Here is a 14995-nt window from a genome sequence, read left to right as displayed (position 1 = left end):
CCCTGATACCTTCTCGCCTGAGAAAAGCAGCTACTACCACCATTACCTTCGAAAAGGTTCGGGGAGCTGTGGCGAGGCCAAAAGGCAAGGCCCTGAACTGGAAATGTTTTCCCAACACCGCAAACCTCAGAAACTTCTGGTGTGGGGGCCAAATCGGTATGTGCAAGTAAGCTTCTTTCCGGTCTAGAGACGTGAGAAACTCTCCTGGCTGAACCGCCGCAATGACGGAGCGCAGGGATTCCATGTGGAAATGCCGCACTCTCAGGGACTTGTTCACTTCTTTTAAGTCCAGAATAGGGCGAAAGGACCCACCTTTTCGCGGCACCACAAAGTAGATGGAGTATCGGCCGCAGCCTTGCTCGGCGGGAGGCACCGGGGTCATTGCCCCTAACTTAATCAGACCTTGTAAAGTCTCCTCCACCGCCGCCCGTTTGACGGCAGAACCGCATCGGGACTCCACAAACACGTCTCTTACTGGGGCGTTGAATTCTATTCTGTATCCATCTCTGATCAGGTCCAGAACCCACTGATCTGAGGAAATCTTGGCCCACTCCTCGACAAAGAGGGAAAGCCGTCCTCCGATGACAGGCATCGAGGAGAGGGCCGGTGCACCATCATTGAGAGGGTCGCCCCTGAACTCCTGGTCTTGAGCCACCGGCTGCGGAACGCTTGTCCGAGCAAAAGGAGTTCCTCTGCTGACCACGGGCACGTGAAGTGAACCCAGCAGAACGCCCCGGGTGGTACCTTCTAGCTTCACGGAAGCGAGGTCTGTATGAGGAGTGGACCGCCTGGCCCTTAGAGGAAGGCCTCTGCCTATCTTCGGGCAAGCGCTGGGGTTTTGGATCACCCAGGCCTTTCACAATCTTCTCTAACTCCTCACCAAATAGGAGAAGTCCTTGAAAAGGCAACTTCACCAACCTTTGCTTAGAGGCCATGTCCGCTGCCCAGTGTCGTAGCACAGACGACGGCGAGCCGCCACTGCTACTGCCATTTGTTTAGCCGAAGCTCTGACAAGGTCATAAAGGGCATCAGCCAGAAAGGACAAGGCCACCTCCATCCGCGGAGCCACATCGAAGAAGGGCTCCGCTCCATCTCCGGGCTGAGCCACTGCCTGTTGCAGCCAAGCTAGGCAGGCTCTCACAGCATAACAGCTGCATGCAGACGCCCAAACAGTGAGACCTGCAATTTCAAAGGACCGTTTCAACGCTGTTTCCAGCCTACGGTCTTGAACGTCCTTCAGGGCAACACCTCCTTCAACAGGGAGGGTAGTTCTCTTTGTCACCGCAGTGACTAGGGCATCCACTGTAGGCATTTGAAAACGAGCCATATGTCCCTCACGCAGAGGGTATAACTGCCCCATAGCCCTGGAAACTCTCAAAGGTCCCTCAGGGTCAGCCCACTGAGCCGAAACAAGCTCTAGGATGGAGTCATGCAAAGGGAAGGCCCGAGCAGCTTTCTTGGTACTAGCCATCCTGGGATTACCCGAGGAGGCCATGCCACTGTCAGGATCTTCAATCGAGAGGGCCTGCAGGGTATCTGAAATAAGCGCTGGCAGTTCATCACGGTGGAAAATCCTCACCGCGGAGGGATCATCCAGATCCTGTGGTAAATCCGCACCTGACTCTGGTTCCTCAGACCAAGAACGTCTTTCAGAGTTCTCCGAATCCTCACACCCCGACCACGGGGGGGAAAAAGGTGCACCACAATCTGAAGGGGAATTAACCCTTCTGCGCTTATCTTTAGGCCAAGCATCCGGGAAAAAAGCCTCACTGGGCAGTCCCAGGCCAGAATCCATCAGGGGGGCAATCAGAGGAGCCTCAGGCGACCCTTGAGGGAGGGCTCTTTTCATCATGTATGCTTTATGTAGCAAAAGCACAAAATCCGGGGAGAAAATCTCACCCTGGGCACCCAAATCCTGTCCGGTGCTAGCCACTCCTGAAATAACCTCATCTCGAGGTGCCCCACCCGGCTCAGGTCTCTCCGTGTCCACGGAGGCCACGCCATGCGGTGTAAGCAAAATGGCGCCCGCTGCCAGCTCAGAGCGGGAAGAAACATCGCTCGCCATGCTCGGGCCGGCTCCTACGCCAATACAGCACGATTTACAGAGCCCTGCTGCTGATTTGCGCTTGCCACAAGTGGAACAGCGCTTTACATTGTCCGCAGCCATCGCCGAAAAACGACGGTAAAATCCAAAATGGTGGTTTCGCGCCAAAATCGCCCCGATCGCGGGCCCACCCCGGAGGAGTTGGAAAACACTCTTACCTCAAAGGATCTAGTGTACAACTACGATCCTGCTGAAAATCAGGTCAAAAACCTCTGTTCCAGTGTCTCTGCGTTTAAAAACGCGACGCGACTTTTTTTTTTTTTTAAGCTGTGAGGAAAGCAGAGGTATTGAAGACTCCGGAGGCTCAGATGAGTGGAAAAGGCAGGGAAAGGGCGAACCTATATGCCTGCATCCACTGTTGGTGGGTAAGGACAGGGAAAGCAAGGCAATATGTCCACATCCACAGAGGTATGGGTAAGGCAGGGAAAGGGCTAACCTATGTGCCTTTAAAGTGAAGCTGCTATAGCCTCCAACACCCCGGTTAACAACTGGCAAGCCAGGAACCACCTCCCGGCAGATTTTTCTGGACCTCGAACAAGCTGCAGCCACCCTGCTAAGGGAGATAGAGAATACTGAAGAGGAAGTGGAGCTAGCTGGCCAAGAGGGCACTGTGAAAGTTTGAGTGCTCTCTATCTCCCCTGCTGGTTGATGGACATACCGTATTTTTCGGACTATAAGACGCACTTTTTTCCCCCAAAATTTGGGAGGAAAATGGGGGGTGCGTCATAGTCCGAAGGTAGTGTTTTTGGACCGCCGTCCCGTACTTACACGATTCCATGTTCCCTGGTGGTCTAGTGACGTCAGGGCAGGAAAGAGCCCCCTCTTTCCTGCCCATCGCGCTGCTCTCCGTGCTCCTCAGTGCTTTCTGACGGTCTCGGCGAGATTCAAAATGGCCGCCGAGAATCTCGGCGGCCATTTTGAATATCGCCGAGACCGTCAGAAAGCAGTGAGGAGCACGGAGAGCAGCGCGATGGGCAGGAAAGAGGGGGCTCTTTCCTGCCCTGACGTCACTAGACCACCAGGGAACATGGAATCGTGTAAGTACGGGACGGCGGTCCAAAACTCGGACAAGACGCACCGGAGCACCTAGGTTTTAGAGGAGGGAAAAAGGAAAATTTTTTTTTTCCTATTTCCCTCCTCTAAAACCTAGGTGCGTCTTATGGTCCGGTGCGTCTTATAGTCCGAAAAATACGGTAACGCATACGTAATGGCTTCATCTGCTTGATGACAAGGAATGGTAGTTTTTGCTGTTAGATTTAAAAGAAAGCATGTATGCACTAATCTTAAAAAGCTTATCTCCTGCTGCTTCTAAAATAGACTAACGCATATGAAAGTGTGGGGGGGGGGGGGGGGGGAGAGACAGTTATTACAAGATACTCCATTGTTACTGTGCAGTTCTGTAGGTCCCATTAACATTAAACACCTAGCCTGGAAAATTGTCTGTTCTGAAATGGTAAAATTATGCCTTACCTGCTGATAATTTTCTTTCCTTTAGTAGCAATAGATGAATCCAGGAACTGGTGATTTTGTTTTTCCTCAGACTGAAGATCCTGTATTTCCATGGAATTTTTTTGAAAGGTTGCATCCTGCCGGTAGCACTGCAGGCTCGTTCCACGAGGTTGCTATCTACCTCTTGGGCAGAATGGGTGTGCTTTCAAAAGGCAAAGGCAACATCTGAATAGTGAAAGCACACCCGTTCCTTCCAAGAGGTAGATAGCAACCTCGTGGAACGAGCCTGCAATACCACCGGCAGGACACAACCTTTCAAAAAAAAAAAAAATTCCATGGAATCACAGGATCTACAATCCGGGGGGGGGGGGGGGGGGGAAGAGGGGGGAATCACCAGTTCCTGGATTCATCTGCTGCATATGCTAAGGAAGAGGTATTATGGAATCCTTTTACTATGCTGCAGTACCTCTAAGCAAGCTCCTACCACAGCTTAAAATGTGGTATGTGGCATAGGCTCAGGCATCTTGCAGTAATTCCTGAATCTGTGTACACTAAAAAAAATTTTTTTTTAGTTGAGGGGCAGGGTGGGCATTTCTGCACAAATCAGCTCATCTACATTAGAGTTTGATTATTTCTTTCAACATCTACTACACAAAATGGGTGGAGATAAGTGCTCACATGGTAATGTATTTTAATGGATGTGTGCTGAGGACATTCGTGCATGGCCATTACTACTACAGTAAAAAAAAAAAAAAAAAAAAAAAATTGCTTTAGTGCATGGAAAGACCCCCTTAAGGGCGTAGGGTAAGGCCACTTTTTTTTTTCTTTACTACAGCAAAGCATTAAAAAGAACATCTCTTTCTTTGGGAGTCAACTGCACTCTAAATTAAAGAAGGGAATAGCTATCAGATTTTTAATAGCCATTTCGATCTGTGTTAATTATAAGTGTTGCCAAGGTTGTTCTTTTATATTCAAACCATTAATCACTGACAAAGTCTTTGTAGGCATTCCAGCATCATGGTATCTGAAATATATTGGGGGGGGGGGGGGGGGGGGAGGGGTACTGACCAGTTCTGGAGAAAAAGAAAGGGAGGAGCACATTCCTTGCCTGCCAGACTCCAAGAAAAAACTTGCTAGAAGGGAAAAAAAAATATTACTTACCTTATGTAAACAAGTATCTACCACCCAGTTGCATACTTTTTCCAAATCATCCATTACTTCAAGCCTAGACTTTACAAATTCACTGAGCTCCTCATTTGTCATTACATCCCAGATTCCATCACAAGCCAGGACAATGAATTCGTCTTCTTCTGCTCTTAAAATTTCATAAACCTCAGGTTCTGGAGACACAAGTTGTTCAGTAGGGCCTTTGCCATCAACACATTTATAATCATAGTCTCCCAAAGCCCTAGAAACTGCTAATGAACCATTAACACGCTGTATCATTACACTTCCTCCTGCGTTCTGAATACGCTCCTTCTCTCTTGGGTTGCAAGGTTTATGATCCTGGGTGGAAAAACAGACTTGTCCATTCCTATAAAGAAGAGCACGTGAATCACCACAGTTGATAAAGTAAATGTGAGTAGGTGAAATCATAACTGCCACTGCAGTAGAGCCACTCCTGTCCATACCATTTCTGAGATCTGAAAAGTTACGCATGTACTCATCAATTTTTAAAAAGCCCGTTCGGATTCCACTCTTCACATTTTCTACTGTTGGCTCAAGAGCAGACCCAGGTTTTTCTGTTGCCCTAAAATCTTCATTGTCAGTGATGTGTTCTAGTAGGTGTGACGAGCAATAATTTGCTACCCTAGAGCCTGCATGACCATCATAAACAGCAAAAAACGACCAGTCTTCCAGACCATGAGGAATTCCTACAACAGCTGTATGAGCATCTTCCATTTCCACTCTCCATCCTTGCATACTGCTGAGGCCATAACGCAAATTATTCCCTGCCCCGTGAGCATTGTGTTTCTCAGTTTTTGGTTTATCCAGAAATGCACCCATGTTCAATATCCAACCTGAAAGAGGGGGAGGGAGGAAAAAAAAAAAAGTTAAGCCTTTCACTATCTGTTGTGAAAATTTTATAAACAATTCATTGCAATACGTCATGGATAAATAGATTAATGCTACATAGCAACAGGCTCAGACATCCTAATAACCAAGTAAACTTATAATTTATCAATATGCCACCAGCCTGTGGTGTACAAGGGAAAATTAGGCTCTTACCTTGGTAATTTTCTTTCCTTTAGTCACAGCAGATGAATCCATTTACTGATGGGTTGTATCCGCCTACCAGCAGGTGGAGATAGAGAACACTGAAAAACCACAGTGACCCTTGGACGGCTAGCCCCAACTGCCTTCAGTATTTGAAATTTCCAAAGCAGAGTGAATCATAAAGATAGAATAACATAAACTTACCTCACAGCGAACAACGCCCCAGAACAGGAGCAATAATGACACAAAGGAGGGACGATCTCAACCTCCTGTAATAAAACAGTACACAGAAATTCTGAAAACTGGTTTCCAACTTCTCCTGATGAGATATATATCTGCATGAAAGAACTGAACGAACAACAACAAAGTCAGCCAGGGAGGGATAATGGATTCATCGGCTATGACTAAAGGAAAGAAAATTACCAAGTTAAGAATCTAATTTTCCCTTCCTTGTCATCAGTAGCAGATGAATCCATTAACTGATGGGATGTACAAAAGCACTCCCCACTTAGGGTGGGAACAGGCCACTCCGCGAGCAAGCACCTGCGCTCCAAAATGCGCGTCCTGCTTCGTTGCAACATCCAGCCTGTAATGCCGGACAAATGAGAGCTGAGAAGCCTAAGTAGCCACACTTCAGATCTCTTGAAGAGAGAGCGCTCCCGTTTCAGCCCATGAGGAGGAAATTGCTCTTGTGGAATGCGCCCTAAACGCTTCAGGCGGAGACCGCCCTGAAAGCAGATACGCAGAAAAAAAATGACTTCTTTGAGCCAACGGGCTATAGTGACTGTTACGATTGTGGTCGTGACCCCTCTCAAACTTACCTTATTTCTGGTGGTCAGCTTCTTAGCTGGCTTCTGTCTGTTCTTCCTGAGTCAGCTCTGTCTGTGTGCTGGCTGCTTCCAGCGTGGCTCTAATTACTCCACTATACTGCACCTGTGTGTGTTAAGCCTCTCTGTGCTTCAGTATGCTTCCTGTGTCCAGTAGTTGTGACATCATCAGTCAGGGCCTTGATAAGGAAGTGGTGTTCTTCCATTCAGGGCTTTGCAAAAGCCAAAAGGTCCAGGTTAGTGTTGGTGCAGTTTGCACTTCTGCGTTGTCTTGCTTAGCCTTGCTTTATAGTTTATGTTCCTAGTAGGTATTCCCTGTTTGTCTCCTGATTCCTTTCTGGAATCCAGTTCTGTTGGTTCCCTTTCCTTCCTGTCTGAGAACCCTGAACTCCTTGTGCAGTTAGCACTGCAGCTCTGCTTTTGCCTAGGTGCCTGTGGGCACTTCTGAACCGTCTGCTTCTGGCTTCCTTTCCCTTCTGTCTGAGAACCTGATTCCCCAGTGCAGTTTGCACTTCAGTCTTGCTTTTGTCTGGGTGCCTGTGGGCACTTCTGTATCCTGGTTCCCTGTTCACCTTGGGCTTCTACCCTACCCTGGTTAGTCAAGCTTGTCTAGAAATCCTTCTTCCTGTATAGTATCTATACTTCCTCCATTCGTGGCTGGCTGTCTTCAGTTTAAGTTCCCCTCCTGCTTGTGTCTGCCCTGCTTGCTTTCAGTTTCCTTCCAGTCCGGTCTGTTTGGGAATCCTGAATCCTATCCTGAACCCTGTTTTGGCCAAGCTTGTTTAGTGTTCCTTCTAGGGTGAGTTTCCAGGTGGTCAGCCTCCTAGTTCCAGTACCAGTTCTCCTCCAAGTCCTGCCCGCTGCCTGCACCCAGGGGCTCAACCGCTGAAGAACGGCGGCCAAGTGTAGGTGAAGCCTCGTTCCAGTCCAGTGCGTTCCAGTCCGTGTGCTCCGGCTCGCCTGTCTGCGTCTGCAGTCCTTGCCTTCGCCGGCGTGCTAGCCCAGTGTTGGTTGGTGGGTTTTGCCTGCTGCTGCCGCTCATTAGCAGCCCAAGGGCTCACGATTGCTCCAGAGTCCCTGCCTGCGTGTTTTGAACCTGAGAACCTGACAGTGACCTTAGATGTCGGACGCCCGTGTCGAGGACCTGACAATACAAAAAGGTGATCGGAGGTCCTGAAGTCATTTGACATCTGTAGATACTGCAACAGAGCCCTGCGGACATCCAAAAGATGTAATTGCCCAAAGGAATCCAGAAAACCTTCCCTAGAAAAGGAAAGAAGAAAAATGGGCTGGTTCAGGCGGAACACAAACCACCTTAGGAAGGAGGGCACTGTACGTACCGTTACTCCAGACTCCAAGAATTGTAGAAAAGGGTCCCGACAGGACAGCGCCTGAAGCTCAGACACACGTCTAGCCAATGTCATGGCCACCAAAAAGACTGTCTTGAGAGTCACATCCTTCTCCGAAGCTTGCTTAAGCGGCTCGAAAGGCGAACGCTGGAGAGCCTTCAACACCAGCCCCAGGTTCCAGGCCGGACATGGTGACCGCAAAGGCGGGCGAAGCCGCATCACTCCTCTGAGAAATCAGGCAATGTCTGGATGAGCAGCAAGGGATAAGCCCGAGACTTTCCCTCGAAAGCATGCCAATGCTGCCACTTGAACCCATAGGGAATTGTACGACAGACCTTTTTGTAAGCCATCCTGTAGCCCGCGTGGGTGTGATTGCCTCTGAAACACACCATGCCTCAAACTTGCACCAGATCCGAACATAAGCTGCGGAGGTGGACCGCTTACGGGCATGCAAGAGAGTGGAAATGACCTTGTTAGAGTAGCCCTTGTCTCTCAATTGCGCCCTCTCAAGAGCCAGGCTGTAAAACCAAATCGGCAAGGATCCTGCATAGACACCGGACCTTGAACCAACAGGTTCGGCACCAGAGGCAAATGAAATGGAGCCTCCATCATCATCCGACAGAGATTCGCATACCACAGATGCCTTGGCCAGTCCGGAGCGATAATAATCACCAGTCCCCGGTGTAGTCAAATCTGAAGGAGGACTCGCCCTATCAAGGGCCAAGGAGGGAACACAAACAGGAGGCCCGAGGGCCACCGTTGAGCCAGTGCATCCAACCCCGCCGAGTGAGGATCTCTCCTTCTGCTGAAAAAGCGAGGTACTTTGGCATTTGCACTTGACACCATTACATCCATTCCGGGAGTCCCCCATTTGGCACAAATCTGAAGAAAACTTCTGCCAGTTCCCATTCCGCCGGGTCGATTTGATGCCTGCTCAGAAAATCGGCTTGCACGTTGCTCTGACCTATGTGAGCTGCTGACAGAAGCTGCAGGTGGAGCTCGGTCCAGTGGCAAATCTGAGTGGCCTCCGCGGCCAGGGCCCTGCACTGAGTGCTGCCCTGACGATTTATGTAGGCCACCGCTGTCATGTTGTTTGACAGGACCCAGACCACAAGCCCCTTCAGAGTCTTTTGGAAGGCCATAAGAGCTTGGAATATCACTCTCAGTTCCAAGCGATTGACGGATCAACCCGCTTCCATGGTTGTCCACTGACCCTAAGCATATCTTCCCTGGCAATGCGCTCCCCAGCCCAAAAGGTTGGCATCAGTTATCACCAGGCACCAAGAAGGAAGCGCAAGCGGCATTCCCTGGCGCAGCATCCTGTCGGAGACCCAGCACTCCATACTGAGCCGGGCCGCAGGGAGCCACATTAATATTCCTGGGACATCGGAGACCATTGTTGAAGCAGGGCAATCTGCAGAGGCCTCATATGCGCTCTCGCCCAAGGAACCACCTCCAAGGTGGCCATCATCGACCCCAGCAGCTGGACAAAGTCCCAAGCTCGAGGGTGAGGCATCCGCAGGAGCAGACGGACCTGATTCTGAAGTTTGCACCGCCTTTGGTCGGGGAGGAAAACAAACCCCAAGGCCTTGTCAAACCGGACCCCCAAATACTCGAGAGACTGAGAGGGGGTCAGGTGACTTTTGGGTATATTGACTACCCAGCCTAGAGTCTGCAGGACTGTAACCACTCTGGCTATGACACTTCTGATGAGCCAGTAGTCGAGATAAGGGTGAACTCTGATACCTCTCGCCTGAGACAGGCAGCTGCCACCACCATGACCTTGGAAAAGGTACAGGGAGCTGTGGCTAGGCCGAAAGGCAAGGCCCGAAACTGGAAATGTTGGGCCCATCACCGCAAACCGGAGAAAATCGCTGATGCGGGGGCCAAATAGGAATGTGCAAATACGCTTCTTTTAGGTCCAGAGACGTGAGAAACTCTCCTGGCTGTACCACTGCAATGATGGAGCGCAGGGTTTCCATGCAAAAGTGTCGCACTCTTAGGGCCTCGCTGACTCTTCGTACATCAAGGATCGGTCTGAAAGACCCGCCTTTCGGGGCACCACAAAATAAATGGAATAGCGGCCGCAGCCGCGTTCGGCGGGAGGCATCGGGATCACCGCTCCGAGGTGCAGCAAGACTTGCAAGGTCTCCTCTACCGCCGCCCGTTTGATGGCAGTGCAGCATCGGGACTCCACAAACACGTCTCTCACCGGGGCATCGAATTCCAATCGGTAACCTTCTCTGATCAGGTGCAGGACCCACTGATCCGAGGTAATCTTGGTCCATTCCTCGAGAAAGAGGGAAAGATGCCCTCCTACTGCAGGAATTGAGGAGTGGACCGGCGTCCCATCATTGTGAAGGACGCCCCTGAACTCCTGGCCGAGGCCCGGCTGCTGCGGAGTGGTTGTCCGAGCGAAAGGAGTTCCTCTGCTGAAAACGGGCATGTTGAGAAAACCCAGCAGAGCGCCCCAGGCAATACCTGCGAGCTTCACGGAAGCGAGGTCTGGAAAAGGAGGGAAACAGGACCCTTGGAAGAAGGCCTCGGCCTATCCTCAGGTAACCGCTGGGGCTTAGAGTCTCCCAGGTCTTTCACAATCTTCTCCAATTCCTCTCCAAATAATAGGAGGCCCCGAAAGCCTTTGCTTAGAGACCATGTCAGCCGCCCAATGCCACAGCCAAAGAAGGCGGCAGGCAGAAACTGCCACAGACACCTGCTTAGCCGAAGCTCTGACCAGATCATAAAGGGCGTCAGCCAAAAATGACAGGGCCGACTCCATCCGCGGGGCAACCTCAGAGAGGGACCCCTCACCATCGGCGGGCTGTTCCACCGCCTGTTGTAACCAAGAAAGACAGGCCCGGGCTGCATAAGAACTGCAAATAGATACCCTTAAGGCAAGGCCCGATATTTCAAAGGACCGCTTCAGCGCGGATGCAAGCCGCCGGTCCTGCATGTCTTTCAAAGCGACCCCTCCCTCTACTGGGAGAGTGGTCTTTTTTAGTCACCGCCGTGACCAACGCGTCCACTTTAGGCACCCCAAAAGGGGCCAACTGCTCCTCACTCAGAGGGTAAAGCTGACCCATAGCCCTGGCCACTTTTCAAAGGCCCACCGGGGTCAGACCATTGAGTTGAAATAAACTCCTGGATGGAGTCATGCACAGGAATGGCCCGAGTAGGCTTCTTAGTACTTGCCATCCTAAGATTAACAAAGGAGGCATCGCCCCCTGCAGGATCATCAATCGAGAGGGCCTGCAAGGAGTCAGTAATGAAAGCAGGCAGCTCATCGCTGTGGAAAATCCAAACCGCATTGAGATCATCCGAATCAAGTGGCAAACAGGCAAGGCACCCTCATCTGGATCATCCGTCCATGAGGGCCTGCCAGATCCCTCAGACTCCCCATAGTCTGAACACGGGGGGGGGGGGAGGTGCGCCACTTTCAGACGGGGATTTACCCGTCTACGTTTAGCGTCCTCCCAACGCTCGTGGGAAGAAATAACATTTGTAGCCATCCCCTGGGCATCAACACCTGGAGGGGATCGAGAATGCAATGCAGTGTCAGACACCTGCGGCAGAGCTCTTTTCAGCATGAAGGCTTTATGCATTAGTAGCACAAACTCGGGGGAGAAAAACTCACCCTGACCCTCCACCCCCGAATTAGGAGAAACGGAGGTTGGAGCTCCTCTAGCAGCCTCTAAATGAGGCGTCCCCCTGCACTCAGACTCCTCCGCAACAGCAAGGGTCAAGGCATGCGGCGCTTCCAAAATGGCACCCGCTGCCAGCTCCATCGAGCGGGAAGAATCATCGCTCGCCATGCTCGTACTAGCGCGAGCGTCTAAGGAGCACGTTTTGCACAGCCCCGCTGCTGACCTGCATTTACCACAACGGGAGCAGCGCTTAACTCCTTCAGCAGCCATCGCCTGACTGGGCGGAAATATAGCAATAAAATGTCGGCTTCGTGCCAAACTTACCCCGCTCGGAACGCCGTCTGCAGGAACCTCCCCGGAGGAGCTGGGCACCACTCTCACCTCAGAAGACCAAGTCAACGAGCTACAGTCAAGCTGCACAGAACCAGAATCTCTGGAGTAAGCCTCAGAAATAGCAACGCTGTAAAAGCGCGCCCTTTTTTTTTTTTTTTTTTTTTTTAAATGCCGTGAGGAAAGTTGGAGGCAGGCAGCAACTGAGGGACTCCGGGAGGGGGGGAATGGGTAAGGCAGGGAAAGGGCGAACCTATATGCCTTTAAAAGTGGGCACCACCAGCCACAACAACCCCGCTCAACTTGCAAAGCACAGGAGCCACCCCAGGCAGAAATCCAGGAGCTGATCAAGCTACATCCACATCTGCTGGGAGATAGAGAAATACTGAAGGCAGTTGGGGCTAGCCGTCCAAAGGTCACTGTGGTTTTTCAATGTTCTGTATCGCCACCTGCTGGTAGGCGAATACAACCCATCAGTAAATGGATTCATCTGCTGCTCATGATAAGGAAAGGTATTTAAGTTAGATTTATATTATGAAGCTTATTAAACACCTGCACAAAAATTTTATTCCAATAAAAAAGTTACAATCTACTGGCCAAATAGTTTACTGCTAGCAGTTAACCATAAAGCATGCATAATTATAAATGTTAAATACACACAAATGCACATAAAAACTAGGTTTATAAGAACCACATATACTGATATCCTGAACAGGCATTCATAGCCATCTACAAATTATGAGAAATTGTGCATTATCTGATAATTTTCTTTCCTTTAGTTAGCTCCACTGTTCTGCAAGAATGGGTATTATTCCTTCCTATAAGCAGGCAGAGGTATAGAAAACTAAATTCTACCAGAGACACCACCAATATAAGCTGGGGTGCTCCCTGAAACAATCCAGTATGCATCTGGCGAAGTAGCAGAAAATACCCTTTTTTTTTTTTTTTTTTAATTTAAATGCAGCCATGCCCCATCAACCACTGCAGCCGCAATAATAATCAAGCGAGCATAACACCAGAGTGGAACTCGCAACCCTGCATATTCCAGGATATAGCAATATCACAGGAACCCCATATTAATGCCAACCACGATAAGGACATCTCTCATTTTTCATTGAAAGAACTGAAATGAATCAGACAGCACACCCAAAACCCCGAGCCGAAGTCTTCGAAGGGCGAGTTGCAGAACAGCGAGATAGAGTGGATCAAACTGGTGAAGGGGTAGCATTATAATGTTATACGTTGAGGGCTTTGAATCAAATAGACTAAAAATTCTGCAGGACACAAAACACATCTTGGAATCCCTATGGATAGAAATGCCATGGGTAAAAGGGAAAAAGATAATAGGAGTGTACTACTGTGCACCTGGCAAGGATGGACAGATGCAAAAATATGATCAGAATTTATAGAGGCTAACAAACCGGGGAACACAATAATAATGAGTGATTTCAATTACCCTGATATTGTCTGGGTAAATATTACATTAGGGCATGCTAGGGCAGTAAAATTCCTTGATGAAATCAAGGACTGCTTTACAGAACAGTAGCTTCAGGAACCAACAAGAGGAGGAACAATTCTAGACCTAGCTCTTAATAATAGGAAACAGCATAAGGAAAGTCAAATTCAAAGCACTGATAAGAAAGGCAGACAGAAACTTATTTTTTTAGGAATATTAGAAGCAAGAAGCTGGTAAAATAAGTAGCTGGACCGCTAGATAACCAAGGGAGTAAGAGAGGCACAAGGAAGACAAGGCCACAGTGGAGAGATTAATTTTTTGCCTTGGTTTTCACTGAGGAAGATGTGGGAGAGATACCAGTAGACAGTACAAACAGCAGCAATGATCCAAGGAATGACAAGACAGCAAATGTTCACTCAAATGTAACTTTATTGGAAGCTAGACACAACCTGGCCAATTTTCAGTTAACAGTCGGGGGTTGCACTGAAGAAGAATCAGTTCAAATGCAGAGGGGCAGGGACAGCAAAAGTGTCAACTAGGATGTTTCAAAATGTTATGTTTGGTATTCAAAGTCTTTTGGATGAAAGTGTTTACCTATCTTTCTAGAGGAGGAATTCCAAGTGGTTAGGGTGGTGGACTTTGGTCCTGGGGAACTGAGGAACTGAGTTTGATTCCCACTTCAGGCACAGGCAGCTCCTTGTGACTCTGGGCAAGTCACTTACCCCTCCATTGCCCCACATAAGCCGCATTGAGCCTGCCATGAGTGGGAAAGCGCGGGGTACAAATGTAACAAAAAAAAAAATGTCCCATTGAGGACAGTTACAATCCTCGCAATTAAGGAAACTTCCCTCGTTATCTATGGTTAAATTGACAACCCCTATAAAAACAGGCTTTGTTATTTTGGCCCTTCACTGTGGAACCAGTTGCCTGAAGATGTTAGGTGTTTGGGCACTTAGAATTTCGATAGGCTGTGAAAACCTGGCTTTGTATCAGTAGTTGTGGACAATCGTATGGTTGAGAGTAGACTTTCTGTATTGCAAATATGATTGATATTAAAGTTATTGTCATTCAATATGTTTTGACTTATAAATGAAGTACTGTAAGCTGCTTTGGTATATCAAATAAATAAAATCAAGTAGCGTTAAATGGTCAGTATTCTCAATGAAGAGTAGATAGTGGGGTTCCCCAGGAGTCTGTGCTGGGACCAATACTTTTAAACATATTTATAAATGATCTAGAGATGGCAATAACTAGTGAGGTAATTACATTTCCTGATGACAAAGTTATTCAAAGTTGTTAAATCCACAAGAGGATTGTGAAAATTGCAAGAGGGCCTTACAAGACTGGGCATCCAAATGGCAGGTGACGCGGGGGCAAGATGGCGACGGGAAGGAAGTGCTGAGAAGCGCTCCGAACTACGCACCTTTATTTCCTGAAAACAGTTTACCCCTTTGTAAGTCAATATGCCTAAGAGGAGGGGAAGACAGAGAACCGGACCCGCGGTTTCTGCTTCGCCGGTACCTGGTTTGATTGAACGCTTCTTGGTTCCAGGAATGATGTCGGGAGCGGAAGCTCTGCAGACGGAGACTGCGGGGAGAGGAGAGCCGCATTCCCGTCCA

The 14995-nt window shown here is 49.1% G+C and overlaps 1 protein-coding gene across 3 annotated transcripts in view; it reads right to left on the bottom strand.

The window, feature by feature from the left end:
* The window catches only part of PPM1B (protein phosphatase, Mg2+/Mn2+ dependent 1B), a 146265-nt gene that overhangs the window by 100505 nt on the left and 30765 nt on the right, over nucleotides 1-14995 (bottom strand). For all 3 annotated transcript variants that reach the window (XM_030195800.1, XM_030195799.1, XM_030195801.1), the window contains exon 2: nucleotides 4715-5574. In XM_030195800.1, the coding sequence (XP_030051660.1) occupies nucleotides 4715-5560 (846 nt within the window). In that variant the 5' untranslated portion in view covers nucleotides 5561-5574. The remainder of the gene's footprint in view (nucleotides 1-4714; nucleotides 5575-14995) is intronic.

The sequence above is a fragment of the Microcaecilia unicolor genome, chromosome 3, assembly GCF_901765095.1.
Source record: "Microcaecilia unicolor chromosome 3, aMicUni1.1, whole genome shotgun sequence".
Classification (NCBI taxonomy): Eukaryota; Metazoa; Chordata; class Amphibia; order Gymnophiona; family Siphonopidae; genus Microcaecilia; species Microcaecilia unicolor.
Note: the sequence above shows the minus strand (reverse complement) of the source record. Positions and strands in the feature narration are given on the sequence as shown.